Source organism: Coregonus clupeaformis, chromosome 2, assembly GCF_020615455.1.
Source record: "Coregonus clupeaformis isolate EN_2021a chromosome 2, ASM2061545v1, whole genome shotgun sequence".
NCBI lineage: Eukaryota > Metazoa > Chordata > Actinopteri > Salmoniformes > Salmonidae > Coregonus > Coregonus clupeaformis.
Window position 1 is genome coordinate 28,122,160 of NC_059193.1, and position 17,966 is coordinate 28,140,125.

General features: G+C 44.8%; 2 protein-coding genes across 25 annotated transcripts in view; both read left to right on the forward strand.

Moving 5' to 3' along the window:
- LOC123481079 (protocadherin beta-16-like) overlaps positions 1-5,060 on the forward strand; it is a 55,122-nt gene extending 50,062 nt beyond the window's left edge. The window contains exon 2 of the mRNA XM_045205143.1: positions 5,002-5,060. The gene's annotated coding sequence lies outside the window, so the exon portion shown is untranslated. The remainder of the gene's footprint in view (positions 1-5,001) is intronic.
- LOC121532782 (protocadherin gamma-C5-like) overlaps positions 1-17,152 on the forward strand; it is a 211,211-nt gene extending 194,059 nt beyond the window's left edge. For 22 of the 24 annotated variants that reach the window (XM_045205131.1, XM_045205139.1, XM_045205130.1 and 19 more), the window contains exons 2-4: positions 5,002-5,060; positions 12,272-12,369; positions 14,184-17,152. In XM_045205131.1, the coding sequence (XP_045061066.1) occupies positions 5,002-5,060; positions 12,272-12,369; positions 14,184-14,485 (459 nt within the window). In that variant the 3' untranslated portion in view covers positions 14,486-17,152. The remainder of the gene's footprint in view (positions 1-5,001; positions 5,061-12,271; positions 12,370-14,183) is intronic. The other 2 variants (XM_045205065.1, XM_045205079.1) reach the window with 1 other exon arrangement.
- The last annotated feature ends 814 nt before the right edge of the window (positions 17,153-17,966 follow it).

A 17,966-nucleotide genomic window follows, 5' to 3' on the forward strand; every position in this document is an offset into this window, starting at 1 on the left:
AAGCAGTGGCTGAAAAACAGGAATTCCAGAGTCGGCGCTCAACCTCTCACTTCCTGTTGTCCTCTGAACCCTGATTGGTTCCATGCCTCTGACTCTGAGTCACAAGACAACCATGACCTCGCCCTGTGTGGATGTCTGTATGCCTGTGGCAGCAGCTCTCTCAAACCTCATTCCCAGAGCACTTGTTAGGAATACCATTCCACTCTGTGTTCTCGGGGTGCAGAGGGAAAATTATAATATGTTGAAGATCTGTCCACATGCAGTATACAGAGGACTCCTCTCTGTTCACTGACTGACTATGTAGCTCTGGGTTTCCAAGATGGCTGCCTGTGCTCTAGTTTTGATGATTCATGTGGAGAGACTGTGGCCTCTTTCTCCTTTTTACATTTATTTTATCCTTTTTTAATTTAGCCTAACCAGTGATTATAGTTTTAGTAAAGTCCCTACAGAAAGAGGTGAGTGGGTACAGTTGTGGTTTAGTTTTAGTTTCTATTTTGTGTCTCTGGTGAGTTACACATCTGGTGGCTTACACAGTTGATGTTTCTCTGGTGGGTTACACAGATTATGTTTCTCTGGTGGGTTACACAGCTTGTGTTTCTCTGGTGGGTTACACAGCTTGTGTTTCTCTGGTGGGTTACACAGCTTACGTTTCTCTGGTGGGTTACACAGCTTACGTTTCTCTGGTGGGTTACACAGCTTATGTTTCTCTGGCGGGTTACACAGCTTACGTTTCTCTGGTGGGTTACACAGCTTACGTTTCTCTGGTGGGTTACACAGCTTATGTTTCTCTGGTGGGTTACACAGCTTACGTTTCTCTGGTGGGTTACACAGCTTATGTTTCTCTGGTGGGTTACACAGCTTATGTTTCTCTGGTGGGTTACACAGTTTACATTTCTCTGGTGGGTTACACAGCTTATGTTTCTCTGGTGGGTTACACAGTTTACGTTTCTCTGGTGGGTTACACAGCTTATGTTTCTCTGGTGGGTTACACAGTTTACGTTTCTCTGGTGGGTTACACAGCTTGTGTTTCTCTCATGCGAGATAGCAGGGTGTTTACCTGGTCATCAGATTTCTCTCTGTCTCTGTCTCTGTCTCTGTCTCTGTCTCTGTCTCTCTCTCTCTCTCTGCTCTCTGAATCTGCCTGTCCCCGGGGTCGTCAGGGTAACATCTGTCTCCCTGCTTCAGTGACACGTGTAGAACAGTGAGGAGAGAAGGATGAAGGGAGGGAAAGAGAGAAAGAGAGCGAGGGATGGCGTTACGCAGGTGTGCCACAGTGACAGACGGACTGGCCTCTAATGGGCCAGAGCCACAGAGAGGACACAATCAGTGGTGTGTAGATAGCCTATAGTCAGACACTCCAAGCCCTACAGGGGTGTGTAATGTTAGCAGGGCCCTAGGTCCCCAGTGTCCCCATAGCTCCTCTCGTTTCAATAGGAGTGTGTAACTCTTCATCAGAGGCTCTTTGTGTTTGGAACTGTTGGAGTGTGTAGTGAAGTACCACATTCAGGGTACGTGTTGCATTGACACTACAGTATGTAGCTGTGTGTGTGTATGTGTTAGTGTGGTCACGTGTGGTGACTAGATATGGAGTGTTTTGTAAACATTGTGTGTTTTACGGACGAAGAAGCAGCACGTGCTGCCAACAGGCCTGCATGGCTCACTGAATCTGTCCCTGACTCATATCCTGTGTGACTGTGTCTCAGTGTGGTCCAGTGTGTCTGAATAAAGCTCATCAACAGTCTTCCTTTCATGTCTCCAGCGCTGGGCCTAGCCTCCTGGTGGCTCCTACATTGTTGACTCTGTCACTAGGGTCCAGATAGAGCTTTAGTATTAGGATTCATAATAATCTGTTTTTCCTCTAGTGTCATCATCAGAATGACTTAGTGGACAATGGAACTAAAAAGCATGTATTGTGATAACTAGGATAATATTATGCAGGAGTGTGGGGGTTTGTGAAGCTCAGTTGGTAGAGCATGGCGCTTGTAATGCCAGGGTAGTGGGTTCGATTCCCGGGACCACCCATATGTAAAATTGATGCACGCATGACTGTAAGTCACTTTGGATAAAAGCATCTGCTAAATGGCTTATATATATTATTATATTATTTACTGTTGGAAGGACTTCAGACAGAGCCCCAGGTGCAGTCTAGCCACAGTTCTGTCAATGCGAAGAGTTGTGGGTGTATGTGTTTTTGTGTGTATGTGCGTTTGGAAACGGTAACTTCCTCACATGGCACACAGCACCAGGTGGGTCCAGCCTGTGTGAGAACCATGCCAGTGGACGGTGTGTGTGGTGTGTGTGTTTCGGCGGGGAAGCCTGCTGTGAATCTCCTCTATTCTTCAGATTCTGGCCAGTGCCTTTTCTGGGTCGACACACACACACACACACATACTGGGATGGATTCCAGATGTTCATGTCCAGCGATTTGTGTCTTTTCCCACTTGAGTCCAGAGCTATCACTCACTGTGATTATCCTTATCCGCATCAGATAAATCCTCAATGATTTTAAACCTCTATACTGACTGTTTTCATGTACAGTATCTTAGGGACATAAACAGGCTGTAAGGCAGTAGGTTCTCTAGCTACGCTTCATGTACAGTGTCTTAGGGACATGAACAGGCTGTAAGGCAGTAGGTTCTCTAGCTACGCTTCATGTACAGTATCTTAGGGACATAAACAGGCTGTAAGGCAGTAGGTTCTCTACCTATGGTTCTAACTCTGTCCAGTGGTAACTTTGCGCGAGGAGCTGTAATTCTGGTAAGTCTCTATGGATCAGAACAGGAGAACCATAATCCCTATCTGACCTCAGAGCAGGCAGAGCTTCTCACTGAGGGAGTCTGCTTGGTTTGATCCTCTCTGGTCACTTTCTCGTTTCTGCCTTTAATAACTGACTCTGGATCAGCTTTCTGGAGCACTGGTCCCTATTTTAACTATTATGGGTTGGGTTTTAAGGGCAGAAAGTAAGAACGCATTTATTACATTACATACAAACTGAATGAAATAGAAATAACCCTGAGCTGTTAATGTTCTAACAGAAGGTTGTTCTCTTGGTAACGTCACTTGACCCTTTTAATGTGTGAACTCACCTCAGTACAGTAACACTACATAGTGTCCCGGTATGGAACGTCAGCCGAGAGTCTGTTTACCTTTATTCCACATGCCTGTGGTGAGACCTGGGAATGACCTCTGGGAATGTTTTTGTCGGCAGTGAGCGTCACACTGCTGGAATGTTGGGCCCCTCGTTCATTTTCAGATGAGGAAACACGTTTTCTCTTCTCCCCACTTACTGCCATGGCAACTGCCGCCAAAACCAGCAGAAAGAGAGATGGGGAAATATCTGTCTGTGCGTCTGTCTCTCAGTTCGAGACAAGATACCCACTACATGAGTGGAGAAGATTAGATTACACATCTTTCTTCCCTCCCCGTCATGATTGTCTTATTTAGAGGCCTATTCATAGTTCAAAGACCAGGCTGTTTGGTTTTATTTACATTCTCCTATCAACATGTAACCATATAGCCAGCCACTAAAGATGGCTGCCGCTGTTCATCAGTATACATTTTAAAGGATCCTTGACAGGATGTAACTTTCATTCAGATGCGAGCGATGTGTATTATTGTGTTACATGAGACCCTTAGGTAGACTGACATTTAATCAGTGGGTCATTTTGGCGCAGCTTGTAAATTACATGTTGGTGGTGAAAGTATTATTGAAATTGGATAGTGTGTTTCTCTACCCCTCTCTCTACCCCTCTCCTCCTCTCTCTGCCACCCTCCTCCTTCTCTCCCTCCATCCCTCCCCCTCTCTCTTTCGTCCCTCTCTGTGGTAGAACAGTAGTGTTAATAATCCAAGGGAGGTGGGTGGCAGCAGTGCTGGCTTCTCTCTGGGGAGCCTCTCTCTTCTCTCCTGTTTCCTCCTTCTGTGTCGATTAGGAGACAGAGTCTGGAACAGAGCCAAGGGTCTATTTACCGCCTCACTGCCCAACCACAGAGAGATGGAGAAAGAGAGAGAAGAGAGAGGGGATTGTAAAATAGGTAGAGAAGGAAGAAAGATGGATGTGGGGAAATACAGTCACTCAATTAGCCCTGTTCCTATCTCTCCCAACAACCACAGACTGGGTGAGGAGTCATTGGGCTCTCAGTTATGGTCCTGGGGATCTTGATGATTCTAGAAGCGTGTCAAAGTAAATCAAAATCAAATGTTATTTGTCACATGGTTCGTAAACAACAGGTGTAGACTAACAGTGAAATGCTTACTTACGGGCCCTTCCTAACAACGTAGAGAGAAAATATAGAAAAATAATAGCTCAAGGAATAAATACACAACCAGTTAACGTGGCAATATACAGGCAATATAGAGTCCTTATCACTGTGAATCAGCCACAACCAGTTAAGTTGGCAATATACAGGTTATATAGAGTCCTTATCACTGTGTATCAGCCACAACACGTTTTAGACATTGTCACCTATTTCTATTGGCCCTGGTGAATAAATGTTAGGGAATATCTCTTCAATGGACACGTTGTGTTGTCTGAATCTGATAAACTAAGACTTTCATCTTGTAGAATCTAGTAGAGACTTTGTAAAGCTTGAAGCTCTGTATTAAGGGTATAATCATTAATGCAACAAGGATGACACAAATCCAGTCCATATCCTGTGTAATCTCGTTTAATTCCCTAGTTGATTTTGTTTTGTGACTGTAATTGGGAGCGGAGTCCCAGTCTCTGTGTGTGTCTCTGTGAACTTCACTGACATTTTCTGCTACATGGAGTTCAGAACAAAATGGCCGCCCATGCAGGCTGAAAGATGTATGTCCTTTATTCAGCCCCCTGACTACAGACAAAAAGAGTACACACACACACACACAACACACTCCACACACACGCCCAGATGGACTGAGACCCAAACAGTAATGAATAAGACGGACAGACGGACACACAGTCCCATGGTTCCGTTGGTGTGTAGAAACAGAGATTTGATTTTGATTTTGTGTTCTCTTCACAGCAAAAGCCTCCTAACGCCGACTGGCGCTTCACCCAAGGCCAGAGACCTGGACCCAGTGGGTGAGTACATAGATTCTCCTACACACACACACACACACACAATGTATTAATGACGAGTAACCTGGCTTTGGTGTTGCTCAGAGCCTTTCAGAGCAGAATACAGAGGGAAGGAGAGAAACAGAGGAGAGAGCAGAGCAAGAGAGGGAGGGATGGAGATGGGGAGACAGCTAGATAAAGCAATGGATAGCGAGACAGCGGGAGAGATGGAGAGATGGGGGAAGGAAGTGAGGAGAGGAAGCAGGAGGAACATACAGTTCTCTGCCTACTGGTCCAGTTTGTCCAGCGGTGATGACATCAGATACTGAGGCACAGAGACTCTGAAGATAACTGAGAGATTCCATCTGAGCTCTGATTCCTCTGAGGGAACAGTCAGATTCTTCTCTCTCTCCTGAGTGTCTCTCCTGCCTCTCTCAGGCTGATCTCTCCCTCACACACAAAATGCCTGCCATTCCTCTCCCTCCTTCCCTCTGCTCTCAGAGTGCCTGTGTGCCATCACTCAGTACTGCTGATGAGTGACGGGGGAGGGGACCAGAGTGACTGGGGAGGGGACCAGAGTGACGGGGAGAGTGACTGGACCAGAGGACGGAGTGGACCAGTGCGGGGGGGAAAGTGACGGGGGAGGGGACCAGAGTGACTGGGGAGGGGACCAGAGTGACGGGGGAGGGGACCAGAGTGACGGGGGAAGGGACCAGAGTGACGGGGGAGGGGACCAGAGTGACTGGGGAGGGGACCAGAGTGACGGGGGGACAGAGTGACGGGGAGGGGACCAGAGGACGGGACCAGGACTGGGGAGGGGACCAGAGTGACGGGGGAGGGGACCAGAGTGACTGGGGAGGGGACCAGAGTGACGGGGGAGGGGACCAGAGTGACGGGGAGGGGACCAGAGTGACTGGGGAGGGGACCAGGGGGAGCCACTGACAGGGAGGGCAAGACGGGGAGGGGACCAGAGTGACGGGGGAGGGGACCAGAGTGACGGGGGAGGGGACCAGAGTGACGGGGGAGGGGACCAGAGTGACGGGGGAGGGGACCAGAGTGACGGGGGAGGGGACCAGAGTGACGGGGAGGGGAGAACATAAGCGCACAGAGTCATAACGTCCACATTGTAGCTCATTGATCGCCATGTGTTTCCATCTGGGTGATTGCATTTGATTGATCACTTGTGATTTACTGTTTGACATCAATGATTGGCTGTTTCATGGCGGTAGTGGGGAAATGGCATCTACCGACACCAATCAGTGTGTGTGTGTGTGTAACTGTGTGTGACTGTGTGCCCCCTTCATTGCTTATTCGGCCCGCATTGTATGCCAAATTGCTGCAACAGTTTCCACAACAGAACATTACACAACACATTCCATGCAGTCCTCCTCTGAAAGCAACCATCTGGGGGAGGAAACTCTCTCTCCTCTCCTAGCCTACTTTTCACACACACACACACACAACACAGCTTTAGCAGGGAACAAAAACACGACAGCTGTCCATGCTGGATGCCACTGAGGTTATGGATACATTGGAAGTGGTCCATTTGGAAAACTTGACTTCTCTTTGAAATGTTAGATGGATGTCACAGGCGCAACATTTTCCACAGGAAAGTGGAGCGCCGCTGAGTTTATATTGCATTTCCCTAGCCTGTAGATCCTGATATAATAGAAGTCATAACAGTCCTCTTGTGTTTCCAGTCCCTACAACTACCATGGTGATCACATAAGATGGCCACCGAAGCGAGGCATAAGGTATCAATGTGTGTATAGTATAGTGTGGTCACTTTATGCCCTTAACAACTGGTTCTGGATCAGTTTTGTTGAGTCATTGGTAAATGGGTAATGTTGGAGCTGAGGTAAGGGAAACTGATCTGACACCAGTTGTTAAGGGCAGAGAGTAGCCACGGATAGGTAGGTAGAGCTCTGCAGTGCTGTGTGTAGGTATCCCTGATCCTTTAGCTATAGCTTAGATTCACTAACCTGTGCCGAGCTGGGCTATTGGTCCCTCTGTGATAGTAAGACTTTGATGGGGATCTCTGATTGGTTCCCTCGTGTGTAGTGTGATGCTTTTAGTTTGTGCACTGTGTGTATTTTGTGGTGTTTTACTTAGCATGGTGTGGTTGTGTAATCAAAGACTGTAGTCTCAAATCTCTGAGGAATAGTTGTCCCTTTTTTAGTTTGTTGTAAAATATGTTTTATCCCAAATAGAGATTCCTTTGATGTGTTGAGTTTGCTGTGTTTCCCAGACACAGTGGCACTATGTGGTGTTCTTCTCATACGCTTTCCCTGGTGGACAGAAAAGAGGCTTTGAAACGACTGTGTGATGACTGATTGAACCCAGCTGGTTGAGAAGCAGGTTGAACAGGACCTTGTAAAGAAGGGCTGGACAGGAATAAAGCTTACTACTCTATAGAAGGATTGGACAGGAGTTCCCATAGTTGAATTGGACAGTAGCGTTAAGGAAGCAGTTTGAAGGCTTCCTCATAGATAAAATGGTTATTTCATGCATGGTTACAGAAGCAGCTCTTACTGACCAGTGAGAATGATCCCTCTGAGTATGAATAGTAATCATCTTAGCCACAGGAAGAGATAGTCCTGACCTCAGGAAGTGATTATTCTGACCGCAGGAAGTGATAGAGCAAGGAGAGGCTAATTAGCAACAAACAAGGCGTCCTCTTCATCTCTTTTGTCCACCAAAGGAAACGAATCAAAATGGCCACCCAGCTGCCTCCGCTGACCCCGCTTTAACCTTGTCTGGTTCTCATTTGAGATGCTGGCACTGGTCAAACATGCAGACATTTTGGCAAGCTGGACCACCCCACTTGATTTTACAAAACAATTCTCACTCTCTATCCTTATCTCAAGCTCTCTCTCTCTCTCTTATCTCTCACAGGAGGTTGATGGCACCTTAATTGGGGAGGACAGGCTCGTGGTAATGACTGGAGTAGAATAAGGGGAATAGTATCAAATACATCAATCACATGTGTTTGATGCCATTCCATTCGTTCCGTTCCAACCATTATTACGAGCCGTCCTCCCCTCAGCACCCTCCGCCTCTCTCTCTCTCCACCCCCATATGCCCCGGTCCATATGCTTTTGTTCAGTGGGTTTTTAATTGGCATTCGCTTATTTTTTTAACTGCAGTCCATAACACACACACCATACATCACACACGCGTTCATCTTATTTTTACTGCTGCTCATATAAATCAGGAAGCTGGACCTGAGACCTTTTTAACCCCTCATGTGCCATTCTGTTTCCTCCCTGGGGCTTCAAACAGGGGCACAGCCTTCACCTACAACTAGTGTTGTCATTAGTTACTTTGGAAAGTAATACATTACATATTGCTTGTTACATTTAACAAAAGTAACACGTTATATTACTAGCTATATTACTAGTTATATTACTTTACTTTCATGAACATTTTACAAAAATCTCACTGTTTGACTGTCGGAGGGAGCAAGGCGAGCCGTGCACGCTCTACCAACAATGGGCTACTTACTAACTCAGGTTTAATCACTCATTTCTCCTTTCATCTGTGGCGCTGCTTTCCTGTGCTAGTCTACAAGTACTGCTCTATATATGGGCTGCTTAATTAGCCATACAGTGAGGGGAAAAAAGTATTTGATCCCCTGCTGATTTTGTACGTTTGCCCACTGACAAAGAAATTATCCGTCTATAATTTTACTGGTAGGTTTATTTGAACAGTGAGAGACAGAATAACAACAACAAAATCCAGAAAAACAAAAATGTTATAAATTGATTTGCATTTTAATGAGGGAAATAAGTATTTAACCCCCTCTCAATCATAAAGATTTCTGGCTCCCAGGTCTCTTTTCTACAGGTAACGAGCTGAGATTAGGAGCACACTCTTAAAGGGAGTGCTCCTAATCTCAGCTTGTTACCTGTATAAAAGACACCTGTCCACAGAAGCAATCAATCAATCAGATTCCAAACTTTCCACCATGGCCAAGACCAAAGAGCTCTCCAGGATGTCAGGAACAAGATTGTAGACCTACACAAGGCTGGAATGGGCTACAAGACCATCGCTAAGCAGCTTGGTGAGAAGGTGACAACAGTTGGTGCGATTATTCGCAAATGGAAGAAAAATAACTGTCAATCTCCCTCGGCCTGGGGCTCCATGCAAGATCTCACCTCGTGGAGTTGCAATGATCATGAGAACGGTGAGGAATCAGCCCAGAACTACACGGGAGGATCTTGTCAATGATCTCAAGGCAGCTGGGACCATAGTCACCAAGAAAACAATTGGTAACACACTATGCCGTGAAGGACTGAAATCCTGCAGCGCCCGCAAGGTCCCCCTGCTCAAGAAAGCACTTATACATGCTCGTCTGAAGTTTGCCAATGAACATCTGAATGATTCAGAGGAGAACTGGGTGAAACTGTTGTGGTCAGATGAGACCAAAATGGAGCTCTTTGGCATCAATTCAACTCGCCGTGTTTGGAGGAGGAGGAATGCTGCCTATGACCCCAAGAACACCATCCCCACCATCAAACATGGAGGTGGAAACATTATGCTTTGGGAGTGTTTTTCTGCTAAGGGGAAAGGACAACTTCACGCATCAAAGGGACGATGGACGGGGCCATGTACCATCAAATCTTGGGTGAGAACCTGCTTCCCTCAGCCAGGGCATTGAAAATGGGTCGTGGATGGGTATTCCAGCATGACAATGACCCAAAACACACGGCCAAGGCAACAAAGGAGTGGCTCAAGAAGAAGCACATTAAGATCCTGGAGTGGCCTAACCTTACTCCCATAGAAAATCTGTGGCGGGAGCTGAAGGTTCGAGTTGCCAAACGTCAGCTTCGAAACCTTAATGGCTTGGAGAAGATCTGCAAAGGGGAGTGGGACAAAATCCCTCCTGAGATATGTGCAAACCTGGTGGCCAACTACAAGAAACGTCTGACCTCTGTGATTGCCAACAAGGGTTTTGCCACCAAGTACTAAGTCAGAGGGGTCAAATACTTATTTCCCTCATTTTTAAAATGCAAATCAATTTATAACATTTTTGACATGCGTTTTTCTAGATTTTTTTGTTGTTATTCTGTCTCTCACTGTTCAAATAAACCTACCATTAAAATTATAGACTGATAATTTCTTTGACAGTGGGCAAACGTACAAAATCAGCAGGGGATTAAATACTTTTTTCCCTCACTGTATATACTGTAAGCCAAACATCTGTACACATTTCCTATCTTTTCATTCAAAATATTTTTCTCGAGACACCAGTTCTGGTTATAGACTGCACGGACACGGACCCATAGAGATGTATAGAGGGCACACTTGACACTAGATGAGAAAGCCCTATATGTTTGACTTTCCTTGTCTATCAGTGTATCTGTGTTTTATTACTTGTCATGTTTTGTGTTTTTTTGTGGACCACAGGAAGAATAGCTGCTGCTTCTGCAAAAGCAAATAAACAAAACAAATATCAAAGAAGCGATCAATAGCAAAGATCAGAGGAGTGCCCTCTATACATTTCTATGGATAGCAACTGTCATGACATTTCTGCAAACACCCTTTCTTCGCTCGCTAGTGCTGAGCGATTAGTGCTTTTTAAGGTTGGTTCAGTTTCGGTACAATTCATTAAAAAAAGAACACTAAATGCACTATGCATTATGTGGGTTGAATGCTGTAACAGCACATAATGAAACAATTAATACAAGTCCCATGATGGTAGTGACTGCCCATTACTGCTTATCACTTATATTTCAGTTGTTGTAAATATTACATTTGTTTTATTTGATGACTTTATTATTTCATTGCAAGTCATCATCTCATCTCTATAGAGCTGCTGCCTATGCTGTCTGCCAAAACAACTATTTTGTAGTTCTTCAAAGTAAATAAGGCATACTTTTATGACTGCTGAATACCAACTATCAATCACTTAGATCATGTATTTTCAGGTAGAGATAACTCAAAGCAACTGCTCTCTATCCCTCGCCATCGTGCGTTCTTCTGTCTCTTCTCTCCCTCTCTGTGTCTGCCACACACAGACCGGACTAGTAGGCGCGCAGTGGATTATGGTCATTGTAGTTAATTACCACGTTTTCTGTGCTAAACTATGTAGAATATTGGCCTGTTGGAAACTACAACTCCCTATTACATCGCACAGTTCGGACTTGATCTGATTTATCTCTAGAGAAACTGCGCATTTAGTTCATAGAAAAAAATACGAACTAAGTGGAATTCAAATAACTGAATTGACGTCGGTCAATGAGGAAACAAGTCGAGATCGGATCATGGAAACACGCGCCCGGTAGAGATATGATTCTGAAAATAACTCATGCGTTGTTTGACAAAGTAACTGTAATAATATTACCCAAATTGAAAAAGTAACGTGTTACTTTACACCATTACTCATACAAGTAATCTGATTATGTAACCCCCAACACTGCCCACAACTTCCTGGAGCTAATTAACTACTGCTTTAGGCCATCAAAAAACAGCTGCTGAAGAGACTGGTGTGGGGGAAAACCATCAGTAGACTGCTTAGGGGAAATGCCAGTGCCTAACGCCTATAGGCCTCTGTGAGATATGGCAGGGTAGTGAAGGTTAGAGAACAGGGACATTGTAAAGCCCAGGCAGTCAGATACAGAACTGAAGAACCCAGAAAACTGCAGAGTTTCAGTGGCCTTCTCTGTTAGGTCTTGTGAAACAGGAAGGGGTTAGCAGAAAACTATTTGATCTAAATGTTTGAGTGAGAGAGTGTGTGTGTGTGTGTGTGTGTGTGTGTGTGGTCTGGGAGTTAGTGTAAGTAGGTGAGCGTTCTAGAGAGCAGGTCTACTCTTTCCTTTGTTCCTCTACATGCTCAACGCTGCCCATATGGAAATGTTCAATGCTCCGTGTGTATGTGTGGTTGTGTGTGTGTCCCTGTGTGTGTGTGTGTGTGTGTGGTGTTTAGCCAGCTGTTCCCTTTTAACGTAGTGCCATTAATGTTTCATCAGATTTACTACATGGTGTTGTGCTAGTGGACATGCTAGAGAGGGAGAATGTACTGAAGTGTGTGTGCAGGTGACTGTGTGTGTGTACGTCCTCTTCGTCTCTCTGTCTGCTCATCATCGGACCCTGTGACTTCATAATCACATCATAAACCACCAACCGTCACACCAGGGACCAGCAACACAACAACACACTCTCAAAAGACTAGAGTTCCAAAATGGCTGCCAGTTGTTGACGTATGTGTCCTCTGTCTTTCTCTGTCCCTGCAGGGCTGGAGGCCCCCCTGAGATGGCCATGGGAACTGGACCCTGGCCCAACCCCCCCACCGAGGCTGAGCAGCTCCAAGCCCTGATGGCCGCAGCCAACGGTGAGTCTAACACTTCTCCATTCATTTCTCTATCTTTTTATCCCATCTTACTATCATTTGTTCCCATCCTCTACCACTCTCTATACCTCTTTTCTTTGATGGCCTACCTACAGACCCTCCATATCACTCTCTCCCTCTCTTTCCATCACCACATCACTATGCCTCTAACATGCAATCTTTATTTGTTTTTATTCCCCTCTCTTTCTCCCCACACCCCTTTCACCCTCAATGAGGTGGGGTAAAGGGGAAGGGAGGGAGGGGTCAGGGTTTGTTCCTGTTATGTTAGAGGGCATGAAGCTAGACTCATTGATAAAGCATGTAAAGATGTCTCCATGGCCCATTGTACAGACAGACATAAACATACACACACACACACACACACACACAGTCCTGTGGGACAGAGTCAATAAGAAGCCTTACCACATAGACTTATGTCATTGTTCCATTGTTATTTCTACCATTGACACATCAATCCACACACACACACACCCTCCCTCCTAGACACTGCTCACACACCCCGGACGTGATCTTGCTGTTTCCATTAGGAAAATGATCGAATGTCTCTGGCTGGATACTGTGTGTTCGTCATCACAGTGAGATAGAGGAAACTCTCTGTGCAGGTTCAGACAGAGCCAGAGCACGGCTACCAGACGAGTCATGTTAACAACTAGAAACAGAGTGTTCAGAATGTTATCAAAGGCAGATGGTGCTTTATGTAGTGTCTTGAAAATCAGTTAGGATAGCACAGTCAGTTAGGAGATAGCACAGTCAGTTAGGAGATAGCACAGTCAGTTAGGAGATTGCACAGTCAGTTAGGAGATTGCACAGTCAGTTAGGAGATAGCACAGTCAGGAGATAGCACAGTCAGTTAGGAGATAGCACAGTCAGTTAGGAGATAGCACAGTCAGTTAGGAGATAGCACAGTCAGTTAGGAGATAGCACAGTCAGTTAGGAGATAGCACAGTCAGTTAGGAGATAGCACAGTCAGTTAGGAGATAGCACAGTCAGTTAGGAGATAGCACAGTCAGTTAGGAGATAGCACAGTCAGTTAGGAGATAGCACAGTCAGTTAGGAGATAGCACAGTCAGTTAGGAGATAGCACAGTCAGTTAGGAGATAGCACAGTCAGTTAGGAGATTGCACAGTCAGTTAGGAGATTGCACAGTCAGTTAGGAGATAGCACAGTCAGTTAGGAGATAGCACAGTCAGTTAGGAGATAGCACAGTCAGTTAGGAGATAGCACAGTCAGTTAGGAGATTGCACAGTCAGTTAGGAGATTGCACAGTCAGTTAGGAGATTGCACAGTCAGTTAGGAGATTGCACAGTCAGTTAGGAGATTGCACAGTCAGTTAGGAGATAGCACAGTCAGTTATCTGTAGTCTAATTCTACTAGCTTCTGTGTATGTGTGTGAGCGTGTGTGTGTGTGTGTGTTTACAGCTGCCTGTGTGTAGTGGAGCCAGAGAGCAGGGAACGGGGTCGGGGATGTATGTGTGTCCAGGTAGCTCTGGGCTGGGAGATAATTATGAGCTAGCAGCTAGGTCACTCACACACACATGCAACACACACATACACACATTCAGAAATGAACACATACACATGCACACCATAAATGTTTCTCCACCTTGACAAAAGGTCTCTGCCTTTCTGTCTTTGTATAGAATATATAGAAATTATCATGGAAATGGGAACAAATGGTAAACAATCAACGTATTATACAATCAACGTATTATACAAGTATTATACAGAAAACCTTATTAATATGTTCCATCTCCTCTCTGCTCTCCTCCTCCCCGCTCTGCCCCTCTTCTCCCCAGAAGTGAGCGAGGCGACCGCCACCCTGGGGCCGGGCACCATGGGTCTAAGCACCCGTTACAGCCCCCAGTTCACCCTGCAGCACGTGCCCGACTACCGCCAGAACGTCTACATCCCTGGCAGCACGGCCACCCTGACCTCCAACCCCCAGCAGCAGCAGCAGATGGTGATGCAGCAGCAGATGGTCGCCCAACAACAGGCCCTGCAGGCCCAGCCTTCCGAGGCCTCGGCTCAGCCTGAACCCCCCAAGGCTGCCCAGACCCCCGCCTCCAAGAAGAAGTCCACCAAGAAGGAGAAGAAGTAGGATGGATGGAGGAACGATGAATGGATAGATATGGAATATACGATGAGACAAGAAAAATAAACGACCTGATGAGAACTGAAATGTAACCACAGGAGGCTGCTGAGGGGAGGAATGCTCATAATGGCCGGAACGTAGCGAATGGAATGTCATCAAAGACATGGAAACCATGAGTTTTATGTATTTGATACCATTCCAATCATGCTGCTCCAGACATTACCACAAGTCTGTCCTCCCCAATTAAAGTGCCACCAACCTCCTGTGAATTCAACCCCCCCTCACCCCCACTTCTTCACATAATGCGTTTACTCTAAACATGGTCAGAATTTTTTTGGTCACGCTCAAATGATAACACAAAAATATGGAGATGGTTTGGGAATGTTTGTCTTTGGGCTCTTGAATCTGGAAAGTGTTGAAGGTTTAAGAGCGAACAGCATGGACATTTTGTTTTTGTTTTCTTTCTGAAGGCTAGCTAGAAACAGTTGTTTTTGAACGCCTGTGTTCTGTTCTAGTCAACAGAAAAGTATTCATGGTATTTGACGTTAAGGAAGACTGGGGGTTTAGGGTGGGGTTGTGTTTTGGTCAATGAATTTGGATGCACTTCAGACAAGAGATTGAGTGTAAGAAACCTTGCTGGGGTAACAAGGCTTTGCCCAGTGACGTATTCACACGTGGATATTTTAACCATGTTTCCTAAGATCTTTCATGTTGGATTTATAATTCTTTATTTTCCTGAGTTGGGAAGTAGATCATTGTTGACTATACTAGATTGCCATGATCAGATTCCTATATAGCCTCCACCACTATATAGGATCAGCATTATAGGATCCTACACCACAGCTCTTTGGAACACAAGGGTATCCCGTTCCACTGGTAGGATTCTACTCCTCTGCATGTTCCTATAGCTTCAAACCACAGACCTTCTAGAAGATTCAACAATGCATTGTATAAGTGTTGCAAAGAGGACGACCACCTTAACTCTTATCCCAATAATACTGGTTGACAAATGCACTCGTAGCATTTACCTGACGTGGTAGTGAAAATTCTAAATATGATTTTGTAACATACTTAAATGATAAGATTAGAATAGTTTGACGTTTTTTATGACCTTAGCGTGAACCCTATTAGAGCACTAGGGCAGACGGGGAGGGGCATGTTATAGTACTATCATCACCCTATTGGCTGGCTTGGTGACATAGTAGGCACTGCCCCCTTTTTAAAACACCATAGATGGGCATAGAGACCACCTGCTGTCCCCCTCCTAAACCAGTCATGTCCCCTCCCCTTACTGGCTATACCACTTCAACCATAAGAGATGCACTGCTCATACTATGAAGATGAGCTGTAGGGTAAAAAGCATTTCAGAGTAGGGCACAAGTAGAGATCTTTAACAAAGTGCTTAGAAGTTAGACACTTGTTAGGTCGCTAGGCTTTAGATTGAGTGTTCACCCCTTGCTACGTATCCTGAAGTGCAGATGATTCTACTTCTTGACGTGAGAAGATAACAGTTTTTGGATGACTCATAGTATAAGAGTTGTTTAGAAGATGTATGAAGTCTTTCCTTTGCTGTCTGTCCGGCTGCTGGTTGGACACTGCATGAAGAGGCAGCGTGCAGGCTGGGTTCAATGGGGAGAGGGCTGAGGTTAGGGTTACAACGTCTGGGTTGGTACCATTAGATTGACGGGGAGGGTGGCAACGACCTTGGCTCTACTCACTGAATGTACATAAGCAAGGTCCATCTGTAAACTTCATCTAATGTACTGACCCAGGTTAGAGGTTGACAGAGCCAAGCACATCCCTCCATGTCACATAGGAGATACCACTTCAGAAGCAGGGAGGGGGGACAGAGTTAGCTAGCTCCAGTCCTCGCTGTATCTATCCCCTCAGTGTAAATCCACTCTGGTAATGCTAACCTCAGACTCTCCCTCCACTCCCTGGTCCTGTGTAGGCTCTTCCCCACTGTAAATAAACACTAGTCCTAACCATGGCATGAGCCAGTTGTTTGTATAGTACGGACATGTCCAGAATTTTCAAATTAAAAGTCCTCTCTCCACAAGGCGTGGATTACTACTGGAATGTGTTGCATTTGTTTTTCAAGAAAAATAAGAAAACCACAGCAAAAAATATATAACGATCTCTGAAATGTTCTTCAACAGTTTGTGTTGCAATGTAGTAACTAAACACCATGAAGGCCAACTAACTAATTCTTCAGTGTAAATAAAAATAAAGTTAACTTTAGACGATAAGTAAACAGTGACACACGTAGACTAGGTAACTTGTGATATGTGTTGCGCATATTTTTGTGTTCATGTTCACTCTCTCTATTCTACCACCCTGTAAAGAAACAAACACCAAAAAAATATATTGAAAACATTTTTCCATCCTTCTGTAACCTTTTTTCTGTGATTTATCTTGTGCATTGTGCAGGAATGCCTCTCTCTCTGTCCATATGAACAAATTATTATAAATATTATATATGTATGTATGTCCGTCCACTGCTGAATTAATCCTCTCTCGTGCTGTAGCCTGATATCTTTTTTATGAAACTCTTAGACCCCCCCTCCCCCTCCCCCCACGCTAATCTCTTATTTGTTATGCTAATATTTATATTGCTGTTTTATTTTCTCTTGAACACTGACGTTTCAAATAAAAGGTTCTGAAATCATTAAACCCTCGTTGTCCGTCTAGTCTTTTCTACCATCCAGCTTGGTTTGTATGAATACAATACATTTATTTTTCCAAAGGGAACTTTAGATGTGGTATATTTGATTATTTATTAACACAATTCATAATGCAGAATGAAACAATATTCAAGACAAACACAAAGTTACTAACAACATAATTATGATCCAACTTTTAAATTCGACCATAATCATGTATCATGATTATAGATACCCAACTAAGGTATTGGAGTACATTACATAAATAATAGAGTTCCAGTCTGTTCTGTTGGCCAGGGGTTTTAGGTGGCGGTAGTTCTGCATCAGTTCGCTAAATGTTTCTCAGCTTTTATGTGACCCAGATCCACCAGACTTCATCAGCAACACGCTATCCCACAAACCTCTGCTCCCAGTAGCCTCAGCTCCCTCCCACGCCCGTTTGAAGTATCCGCCGTGATGTGAAGACAGGGGAAATGGGATGAGGGGAGGGGAGGATGAAAGAAAGATGAGACGAAAGAGGACAATGTTTCCTCAACCTCAGTAGAGACGTGACAACTTCCTCTGACAGTCCTCAAAGTGAATGTGGATACGCATTATGCAATACATAGCATATCTGAAGACACATTTTTTTGCTTTAAATTGATCATATTCCAAAGTTTTAAATATGTATGTATTGCAATCGATGGAACTATATAGAACATTCTACATTATATAGAAATGTATGGAAATAATGTTAAGCTTTTAGGATACCCTACACCTTTTATACCAGGCTACGCATTCCTATTTAATGGATGAATATCTTTAGTATCACATTGATATAATTC